Raw genomic sequence first — 11,718 nt, forward strand, 5'->3', positions numbered from 1 at the left:
TCAATTAACTATAACAAAAAATGTATAAAGCACTTTAGTTATCTGAAGAAACAACTTATCACAATGAAGCAACAAAACATAAAATCCCTCTTGGAATTATTGAAACACTCCTCCAAATTATCAAAGATGAACCAAAAACGAATCTCAATATTTCCTTTTTGTCACACACAGAGACAAACACAGAAGGAGAGAGAGGGAAGGAGGAAAGGAGGGAGGGGGAGAGAGCAAATGAAAGAGCAAGAGAGAGGGCAGCCCCGGTGGCTTAGCGGTTTAGCACTGCCTCAGCCAGGATGTGATCCTGGAGACCTGGGATGGAGTCCCACGTCCAGCTCCCTACATGGAGCCTGCTTCTGTCTCTGCCTCTTCCCCCCCCCCCGCCCCGCCTCTCATGAATAAATAAAATCTTAAAAAAAAAAAAGTAAGAGAGAAAGATAATGAGAGAGCATGCGCACACACACAAGAATGAGTGCGAATACTAACTATTGTGATCCAAATGCTTTCCAAAAAGATGAGTGAGGGTCATCTGGGGCTGTTAATTGCATAATTTACAAATCTATCTCCATAATCCAATCATTTTATAGAAAAAAAGTACAGATGAGAGGGAAGAATAACTATAATTAAGGATAAAGAGACAGTTTTAGTAGAGTCCCAAATACCACCATGATTTGACATTAATTTAAATATTAAGCTCTATATAACAAGCTACCTGCCAGTGGAAAATGTTATTTTGTGTTTTTTTTTTCCCCCCACAAAAGCCATAAGTAGCCCTGAGTCACTCAAATTCTCTTCACGGGTAACTGTGATCACTAACAGCTTATATATATATATATATTTTTTTTTAATGTCAGCATAGAATGTTTTTCTTAGGTACGCTACACACCCAGCGTGGAATCCAATATGCAGGGCTCAAACTCAACCCTGAGATCAAGACCTGAGCTGAGAAAGTCAGACACTTAACGACTCAGCCACCCAAGCACCTCAAGAGTAGTATTTTTTTTTTTAAGATTTTATTTAATTTATTCATGATAGAGAGAGAGGCAGAGACACAGGCAGAGGGAGAAGCAGGCTCCATGCTGGGAGCCTGACACGGGACTCGATCCCGGGACCCCAGGACCGCGCCCTGGGTCAAAGGCAGGGGCCAAACCACTGAGCCACCCAGGGATCCCCCAGAGTAGTATTTTTAAGTAGTTTTAAGTAGTATTTCCATGAAAAAACTCAAGACACCCAAATGGAAGACCAAATCTATAATCATTATCCTCTTTCCTCCCACAAGCACCACTCTCCAAATAGAAAGTTATAAGAACAAAGAGATATAAACAAAGGCTTCCAATTATTATTTTGGGTACTCTAATATTTATCACAAACTTCCTGATAAAATCTTCATACCCCTATTTCATAGTTTCCATCAGAATTCAAAATGCAGGGATCCCTGGGTGGCACAGCGGTTTGGCGCCTGCCTTTGGCCCAGGGCGCGATCCTGGAGACCCGGGATCGAATCCCACATCGGGCTCCCGGTGCATGGAGCCTGCTTCTCCCTCTGCCTGTGTCTCTGCCTGTCTCGCTCTCTCTGTATGTCTATCATAAATAAATAAAAATTAAAAAATTGTTTAAAAAAAAGAATTTAAAATGCAATAGAAATAACATTAAAGATAACATTAAAAATAAAATTATTAAAGTATTAAAGGAAAATTAGAGTGTATGATATCATAATCTTGGGTGACGGAGAATGTCCTCAGAATGACATCTAAGCCAAAGATCACTCTACAATGAGAAGGGTGATAAATTTGACTATACAAAAGCTTCTATAATTAAGTGTAAAAAAAATTAAAATGACAAAGCACATGTTCGATGTAGTTCTACTTTTTTTTCTATTTTACTTTTTCAGACAGGTATTTATACCTAAATGTTAACTCTATGTGGGGAGACTAAATATGTCACTTGCATTTATAGTTTTATTTCTTAAATTTTCTACAATAAGAACATATTATTTTGGGGGCACCTGGGTGCCTCAGTGGTTGAGCATCTGCCTTTGGCTCAGGTTGTGATCCCAGGATCCTGGGATTGAATCCTGCATCTAGTTCCTGTAGGAATCCTGCTTCTCCCTCTGCCTATGACTCTGCTTCTCTCTGTGTGTCTCTCATGAATAAATAAAATCTTTTAAAAAAACACTTTTTATAATTACAAAAATTTACATCTTTCTTCCCTTCAAAAAAATAAAATCTAGGTTTTTTAACCACAGTTGCCTGCCAATGTCCTTCAGGTAAAAAGATAAAACTACAAAATAAATTTTGAATAGAGCATGGGTTAAACAATAGAACTGTAACAATTAAATATAGTTACTATAGACAAATAAAAAATTCACCTATCAGTAAATTCATTTTTGACAAAGGCACTAAAGCAATCAGAAAAGTGTTTTTAAAAAACTGGTGCTGGTGACTATAGTTAACAATACTGTAATTGTGGGTAGTCCCAGTGGCTCAGCGGTTTAGCACCGCCTTTAGCCCAGGGCGTGATCCCGGAGACCCGGGATGGAGTCCCACGTTGGGCTCCCTGCATGGAGCCTGCTTCTCCCTCTGCCTGTGTCTCTGCCTCTCTGTCTGTCTCTCTGTCTTTCATGATTAAATAAAAAATCTTAAGAAAAAAAAATATTGTATACTTGAAAGTTGCTAAAGTAGTAAATCTTAAATATTCTCACACTAACAACAATAGCAACAAACCACAGGGTAATTATGTGAGGTGAAGAATGTAAATAACCATTACAGTGGTAAGCAATTAGCAATATATACATATACTGTATACATACATACTGTATACCTTAAACTCATATAGTGTTATGTGTCAGTTACGTATCAATAAAGCTGCAGAAAAAATGATAGTCTGGATAACTGGATATGGGAAGTACCGTGGGGATGGGGGAAATGAACCTTGAGCCCTAACTCGTATCACACACTAAAACTGGCTTCACATCTATCTTAGACCTAAATACGAAAAAACTATAAAATTCCCAAAGGAAAGAAAAAGAGAATCTCTTTGTAACATGGGGAAAGGCAAGTCTCTTAGGCAGAGAAAGCAAGAACCACAAAAATTTTTTATTTAAAAAAAAAAAAAAAAAAAAAAACATGCCACAGACCGGGAGAAAACATTTCCAAACTTTTGACAAAGAACTACGTATAGGATAAAGAACCTGTATAAGCCATTAAAGAACCCAAATTTTTTTAAATGGGCAAAAATGTGAACAAATATTTCACAAAGGAAGATACACAAATGGCCAGTAAGTGCCTGAAAAATCCATTATCATAATGATCAAAAAAATGCAAATTAAAATCGCAATGAGATACCAGTACCCACCCACAGAGTGGCTAAAATTTAAGACTCGGTGTTGGGGAGGAACTGGAACTCTCATTCACTGCTGTGGGAGTGTAAAATCATATGACCACTTTGGGAAAAGATCTGGCTGCCTCTCTACCTCTCTCTTCTTTAAGACTTTATTTTTAAGTAATCTCTACACCCAATTTGGGGCCTGAAGTCACAATCCCAAGATCAAGAGTCATATGCTTCACCAACTGAGCCAGCCAGGTACCCCCATCTGGCTGCTTCTTAAAAATTAAACATATTTCTACCTTATGACCTAGCAATTCCACTACTAAGTATTTACCCAAAAGAAATGAAACATGGGACACCCAGGTGGCTCAGCGGTTTAGAGCCTGCCTTCAGCCCAGGGAGTGATCCTGGAGTCCCGGGATCAAGTCCCACATGGGGCTCCCTGCATGGAGCCTGCTTCTCCCTCTGCCTGTGTCTGTGCACCTCTCTGTGTGTGTGTGTGTGTGTGTCTCTCAGGAATAAATAAATAAAATCTTAAAAAAAAAAAAAAAAGGAAAAGGTACTTTAAAAAAAATGAAAACATATCATTCTTGATTAAGAATCAAAGCATGTAATATATAATAGCCAAAAACTCAAAACAGTCCAGGTATCCATCAACAGGAAATGGCTAACACACTTTGGTTTCACATTTATTGGAATACCACTCAGTCATAAGAAAGGAACAAGCTGCTGATACACATAATAACATGGATGAATCTCAAAAACTATGCTGAGCTAAATACATCAGATACAAAAGAGTACACACTATACAGGATTCCACTTATATGAGCTTCAAGAGGCTAAAGTAATCTTTAGTACCAAAAAAAAAAAAAAAAAAAAAAAAAAAACAGAAGAGTGATAGAATCTATGGGAAGGGGATGCAGAATTAGCTGAAAAGACATATAAGGAAGATTTCTGGGTTGGTAATAACGTTCTGTATCTTGATAAGGATTTGCATTACGCAAGTGTGTGCACTGGTCAAAACCCATCAATGTATACTTAAGATCTGTACGTATCACTGTATGTAAATGTAACATTTAAAAAGTCTAAACACAAAAAAAAAATAAAAATAAATAAAAAATAAAAATAAAAAATAAAAAGTCTAAACAAAAATTAATAAAAAAATTAAAAGCCTAAACAAATACTGAACTATACTCAACAAAGTGCATGCTGAAGTACTTAAAGGAGCATACCAATAGCTACAACTTATTTTAAATGAATCAAAAACAAAAGATATAGCAAGAGATAGATAAAGGGAGGGACAGATGCAATAAAGCAAATACAGCAAACTATTAATTACGTGATCAGTATATAGATGTTCAGCATCAATTCTTTCAACTTTACAACACTTTGAAATTTTCCATAATAAAATTTTGGGAGAAAGGGTACATGGGAGGCTCAGTGGGTTAAGCGTCCAACTGTTGGTTTTCACTCAGGTCATTATGCCAGGATCCTGTCCTCAGGGGGTAGTCTGTCTGAGATTCTCTCTTCCCCTTCCTTGCCCCTCTCCTGGCACTTGCTCGCTCCCTTGCTCCCGCATGTGCTCTGTTTCTCTCTCAAATAAATCTTTTAAAAAATGTTGGTGGAAGAGTTAAACTCTATCCATTATTTTGTTTTATATCTATATCTTAAAACCCAACAATTCTATATATATATATGTATATATATATATGTGTGTGTATATACACACACACACACACACACATATATATATGTGTGTGTGTATCTTAAAACCCAACAATTCCAATCCTAAACACATACACTGGCCTATAGATACTTCACATGGGCTCCAGTAATGTTCACAGTAATTCTGTCCATAATAGCAGAAAAGAAAAACCACCTAAATATCCATTAAATAGATTGGAGCAATATGCTTTGGTTTATGGTAGCAGTGAAAATGAATAAACCACAATGTGGGTGCATCTGGGAAATATAACTTTGATTGAAAAAAACAAGTCACAAAACATAGTATAAAAATTTTGACCTTTTTTAAAGTTAAAAAAGTAAGTAAAATTTAAGCAGTACTGTTTAGGGATACATACAAATCTGGTAATCTATAAAATAAAACAAGGGAATAATAAAAATCTTGGAGGAGGGCGCCTGGGTGGCTGAGTCGGCTGACTCTTGATTTCAGCTTGGATCATGATCTCAGGATCATGAGATCAAGGTCCATACTCAGTGGGGAGTTGAGATTCTCTCTCTCCCTCTTTCTATGCCCCCACCCCTGCTCACTCGAGCACACATTCTCTCTCAAATAAATAAATAAATCCTCAAAAAAATTTCAGGGCAACAGGAGAGAATGCATGAAGACTGATCAAGCAGCAACACATGGTAACTTCAACAGGCTAGTGTTCTATTCTAAATTGGGCAATGATTTCATGAATGCTTGTTTTTTATGCTTCATAATTCATATTTTCATGCTATACTCTCTTAATGCTTAGAATATTTCAAAATTCAAAATGGGAAAAGAGGACTACTGGATCAGGACTCAACTAAAACAACTTAGGTTTCAAGATACTTATTCACTATTTCTTTATAACTACAGTGTTTAAGATGTATGTAAGTCTTCACTGGACTTATATTGGCAAGATGTTTCTGAATTCAGAATTTTCTGGATTTTAGAATGGCAATAAAGTACATATACTACACACACACCATATAAAGTACTTTCCTGAAAACCCTCTTTTTTTTTCTTTTTTTTTTTTTTTTAAGATTTATTTATTCATTCATTCAGAGAGAGGGAACAGAGAGGCAGAGACACAGGCGGAGGGAGAAGCAGGCTCCATGCAGGGAGCCCGATGTGGGACTCGATCCTGGGTCTCCAGGATCACACCCGGGGCTGCAGGCGGCGCTAAACCTCTGCGCCACCGGGGCTGCCCTCTGAAAACCCTCTTGCAAGTCTCCTGTAGCACCCTGAAATCAAACACTTTGATTTTTTTTATTTTTTTGATATTTCACCAAGGAAAGCTATCTCAATTACATCAAGAGGGACACATTGATTATAAATATTCTAACACCAGATCAGGTCAGATGTTATGATCAAGTAAGTCGTCAAAAACTTGGTTTTCAGGCAGCCCAGGTGGCTCAGCGGTTTAGCGTCACCTTCGGCCCAGGGCATGATCTTGGAGACCCGGGATCGAGTCCCATGTTGGGTTCCCTGTGTGGAGCCTACTTCTCCCTCTACCTGTGTCTCTGCCTCTCTCTCTCTCTCTCTCTCTCATGAATAAATAAATAAAATCTTAAAAAAAAAAAACCTTGGTTTTCTGAGTTCTTTATATAGCAAAATTGTAGGTGAGGGCTGTGGACCTGTACTTTCAAAGAGGTTCAACTTTACCTAAACAGTAAATTCCATGCATTACTTTTTTAAACCTTTCTAGCTAATTCACTTTCTTTAATCATTAAAACACAAATTTTAAAGTAATCCCCTTTATACTATAAATGCTCAACTTTTATTTCACAAAAGGAAAACATGTATAAAACAATTTCTCAATTTTTTTTTCTATTTCACTTGTATATCTTTATAATACACTTATTTGTCAGTGGAGAAAAACACATAAAAATTTACTTTAGGCAGATAACCAGTACTAAGCTGAAATCTAAGCAATGTGATAAGAAATATGTGTGTGTATACAGTTTATCCGTATAATGAAATCAATCAAAAAAAGCATTTTGTACTAAGTCACTGAAATTCATAAATAAAATTTTAATCACCTTTCCCTATCAACACCGGTCTAAAGAAAACAGATTACTCAAGCCTGAATCCCATTTACTCTTTTAGTAAAACACATTAAAACCCAAAAGCACAGCTCTTTAGAAAGATCTTCAGAGGCACCTGGCTGGCTCAGTTGGGAAAGCATACAACTCTACCTCAAAGTTGTGAGTTTGAACCCCATATTGGGTGGAAGGAAGGGAAGGGAGAAGGGAAGGGAGAAGGGAAGGGAGAAGGGAAGGGAGAAGGGAAGGGAGAAGGGAAGGGAAGGAGAAAAGACATCTCTCCAGCATATTAAAGCACAATTCTTTTTACCATATTATTTGGGAAAGCAGTATGAGAAGCTGAGTCTTGACAACAAAACACGGATGTTTACCAAAAAGTTTCAAACACTGCAAAAATGTACCACTGAAGTTCCTCTCCTCCAAAACAAGTGTGACAGAAACAAACCTCTCCCAAAACTCTCTTTTAGGGGCACCCAGGTGGCAAAATCGGCTAAGCATCCCCTGTTTGGGCTCAGGTTGTGATCTCAGGGTTATAAGATGTACCCCTAGTTGGGCTCTGTGCTCTGCAGGGAATCTACTTGGGATTCTTGCCTCTCCCTCTGCCCCTCTCCAACCCGCCCCCCCCCATCCTTCCTCTTCTTCTCTCTCATATAAATAAATAAATCTTAAAGGAGGGGGGGGATGAATCCTCCATTTTTAAATAAGACCAACCAGCCCACAATCTGTAACCACAAAAGGGATACACTCGCTTCAGAGTAATTTAAGGACCTATGTAAAGCAAGGAGCATCTGCAGAGAAAAAAAGACAATTTGGTCTTTTAACACTGACATAGTCTTAGAATCCAGCTTACCTATGTTTGATGATTGCTAGCACTTTTCTGATAGTAAATTCAAATTATAATGCTACTTATTCAAAATTATAGAGCAAGAAAGAGTTGCCAATAAAACCATTCTCCTTTTCAAAGGAAATTTAAAGCAATTAGCAATTAACTATGGTAACTGCACACCAGTGAGCTTTGGTCTTTTAACACTGACATAGTCTTAGAATCCAGCTTACCTATGTTTGATGATTGCTAGCACTTTTCTGATAGTAAATTCAAATTATAATGCTACTTATTCAAAATTATAGAGCAAGAAAGAGTTGCCAATAAAACCATTCTCCTTTTCAAAGGAAATTTAAAGCAATTAGCAATTAACTATGGTAACTGCACACCAGTGAGCACTACTTATGTACCAAGCACTGAGCTAAGCACTTTGCATGTAATCTCATGCAACATTTTTTTTCCTACAAAGAGAGTTTTACCTTCTAAGAATAATTATACAGTAACTTCTGGTATATTTCATCTCCATATTTTTGTCATCTTAGTATACAATTTTAAGTGGTACTTTCTGAGCACCTGAAAGAAGTAATTAAGACTCATGGCTGTGTTTTCATTTGACTATATTACTTAAGTTTTCCCTGTTAAAGAAAGAAATACTTATTTTCTACAGTAAAGCCAAAAGAAGTGCCATATGCAGTAAAACAATCATCAGTGATGTACAGGCTAAATTGTAAGGTGTCAAATCTTTAAAGTGATCCCAGCCCTTATTTCATTAATATTTCAGGAAGTATGTTTTTTTTTTTAAAGACTTTATTCATAGAGAGACACAGAGAGAGAGAGAGAGAGAGAGAGAGAGAGAGAGAGGCAGAGACACAGGCAGAGGAAGAAGCAGGCTCCATGCAGGGAGCCCGACGTGGGACTCGATTCAGGGTCTCCAGGATCACGCCCTAGGCCGAAGGCGGCGCTAAACCGCTGCCCCACCGGGACTGCCCAGGAAGTATGTTTTTATAACATTCTCGTAAAGATTAATTCATGGAGTGTCTATTTGGAAAGATTAAAAAAAAAATTGTGGAACTGAATAGTGGTGATGGTTGCTGCACAACAATGTGAAGGTAATTAATGCCACTGAACTGTACGCTTAAAAATGGTTAAAGTAAAAAAAAAAATGGTTAAAGTGGTAAATTTTATGTAAAAGTCACCACAAAAAAACATTCTATTTTGTGCAATACACATAATTTAAAATTAATGTACTATAATACAGTCTTAAAATTTTTTCAGCTCATTATTTGAAATAGAAGCCCTGCAACACTGCTCCAAAGAAAAGAGTAAAGGACTATTTTTGTCCTGGTAAGATTTACTTCGACTCAGAACCATAATATTTAATCAACTAAAAACAGGAATAGCAAAATCTGTCCGGTCAGCGGCATCTAATGTCAACTCTCATACCAACAATACATCACCTTAATAACAGTGTAAAGTGTCTTGGCTGTATTGAGCGCCCAATAAATGAATGGACCAAACTGCTGACTGAAACGTGTAATGTTGCACTTTTTTTTTTAATTTTTATTTCTTTATTATAGTCACAGAGAGAGAGAGAGAGAGAGGCAGAGACACAGGCAGAGGGAGAGGGAGAAGCAGGCTCCATGCACCGGGAGCCCGACGTGGGATTCGATCCCGGGTCAAAGGCAGGCGCCAAACCGCTGCGCCACCCAGGGATCCCTAACGTTGCACTTTTAACAAGAGCCTTCACTTTAACAGTCTAGAAAATACTCTAACGAGACAGAACGCGTGAACGCAATACAGGTATAAGTCGCTTCGGTTCAAGTTCGGAATGACCGGAATGACTCTGATTAACGTGAGGAAAGACCCAAGACATGAAAGTGATGGATGGGTCTTTAAAATCTTCTATCCGGGATTGAATATGAACCTGATGGATACTTGCGCTACTATTTTTAACTGAACTTTCTGGCCTTAGGTCCAAGTTTTGCTAGCAAAATGCCAAAGTGGAAACGCTGGGAGCGAAGCCCGGAGCCTCTGCTTTGGCCTAGGCGAAGTCATGCCCTTCGCGCTAACGAGGGACCAGACCAGGGCGTCAGGGTGCCATGAAAACACACAAACCACACGCTGACGCGAAGATCGGGGAGACGCCAGGGCGAGGCCGTCGGACGGGACGCAGCCCCTCACCACGTCCCGCTCCTGCACCGAGAGGCGGTCTTCAGCCAGGTCCTGCCCCGTGGCCAGCCCGCGCGGACTGAGTCACCCCGCCAGCGAGTCCAGAAACCCCAAAGGATAACCAAGGACTTGGGGAGGAAACGTCAGTTAATCACTAGAAAGGGAGGAGGCAGTTCTCCTCGGCTTTACAGTCACCAGGCCTCTCCCAGCGGGGAGTTCAAGTGAGAATTTGAGTTGTGGCGGAGAAAACATCCAAAGGGTCCAAGGATCGCCCACGCAAATTCCAGTCCTCCGGAGTGACCTCCTTGCCCAGAGCATCTCCTGCACCCTCCTCTGCAACCCCGGGGTCAAAATCCACACCCCCTTCTTGCAAACATCCGTGCAGCTCCTCGGCACACGGTCCCGCCGCACCTGGGCGGTACGCCCAGGTACGATCGTCTGGGCTTGGCCGAGCGTGGAGAATACGCACGCACGGCAACTCGACGGTGCGCCTCTAAGACCTGCTCCTTTTCTTAAATCAAGAGCCAGGGCGCAGCCGGTACGTGCTGACTATGGACATGGGTCTTTCACGGGCTGCCTGAGGAAGGACGGACCGCGAGGAGGAGAGATCCCTTCTCCTCGACAGCTCGGACGGATTCCTCGGCCCCGGCTCTTTGTCATCTCCCCAGAGGGCGAGCGGCGGGTTTCCCCGGCCCGGACCCACGGCCCGGCGCCGCGTGCCGCTGGCCTGGAGGCTGCAGGGCCCGCCCCGCCCCCCGCCCGCACCCCCAGGCCCAGGAGCGGCGGGGAGCGGGGCCGGTGCTTCCTCCCGGGGCGCGGGCGGCGGGCGGCGGGCGGCGGGCGGCGGGCGGCGGTGACACCCGCTCCGGGAGGTGGGAGCGGAGGAATCCAGCGCGTCTCCAACTGCTGGAACTCGGTCGCCGAGTGTCCGGCCTCCGACCCGGGCCCGGCTGCCGGAAGCGGGGCGGGAGGGGCGAGACCTCCCTCCCACGGGTGGGTGGGCACGCGGGGCGGGGCGGGGCGGGGCGGGGCGGGGCGGGGCGGCACCTACCAGCAAGCTCTCCACGTTGATGGGCGAGCGAGGGTCCCGGATCAGCGCCTCCAGCTTCCTCTGGCGGCTGGCGCCCGCCCCGTCCCCCGGCGCGGCCTCGGGGGCGCCGGGCATTTTCCCGGTCGCCGGGGCCCGGCTCATGCCGCCGCCGCCCGCGCTCCGGCCCCGGGGCGCCCCGGGGCCTAGCGCCGCCCCCCGCACCGCCGGCTCCGGGCGGGGCTCCGCCGGGGCCCACCGCGCGCCTGTCGCGCCGGCTGCGGCTCTCGGCGCCGGCCCCGGGGGCCCGGGGTCGCCCGGCGGGGGCGGCGGCGGCGGCGGCGGCGGCGGCGAGCAGACGGCGTCCCCGCCCCTCAGTCAGATTCGCGCCGCCCGGTCCGCTCGTCCGCCCGCCGCGAGCTCCCGCAGGACTCCGAGGGCGGGAGCGGGGGAAGCGGCGCGGCCACCGCCGGGCTGCGCCGCCCCGCCCTCCGGCGCTCCGGGAGGCCGAAAACCCGGGCTCGGGCCGCTACGGCCGCCGCCAGCCCGCCCCCATGCCCGCCGCGGCAGCCCCGCTCCACGAGCCCGCTCGCCTCTCACACTCCCGCGCGGACCGCGTCTCCGG

The 11,718-nt window shown here is 43.2% G+C and overlaps 1 protein-coding gene across 4 annotated transcripts in view; it reads right to left on the bottom strand.

The window, feature by feature from the left end:
- ROCK2 (Rho associated coiled-coil containing protein kinase 2) overlaps positions 1-11,308 on the bottom strand; it is a 144,120-nt gene extending 132,812 nt beyond the window's left edge. For all 4 annotated transcript variants that reach the window (XR_008664714.1, XM_055327197.1, XM_055327198.1 and 1 more), the window contains exon 1: positions 11,118-11,308. Coding sequence is in view for 3 of the 4 variants with exons in the window: in XM_055327197.1 (XP_055183172.1) it covers positions 11,118-11,258 (141 nt within the window). In the remaining variant the exon portion in view is untranslated. The remainder of the gene's footprint in view (positions 1-11,117) is intronic.
- Between the last annotated feature and the right edge of the window lie 410 nt (positions 11,309-11,718).

Source organism: Nyctereutes procyonoides, unplaced genomic scaffold, assembly GCF_905146905.1.
Source record: "Nyctereutes procyonoides isolate TBG_1078 unplaced genomic scaffold, NYPRO_anot_genome, whole genome shotgun sequence".
NCBI classification, from domain to species: domain Eukaryota; kingdom Metazoa; phylum Chordata; class Mammalia; order Carnivora; family Canidae; genus Nyctereutes; species Nyctereutes procyonoides.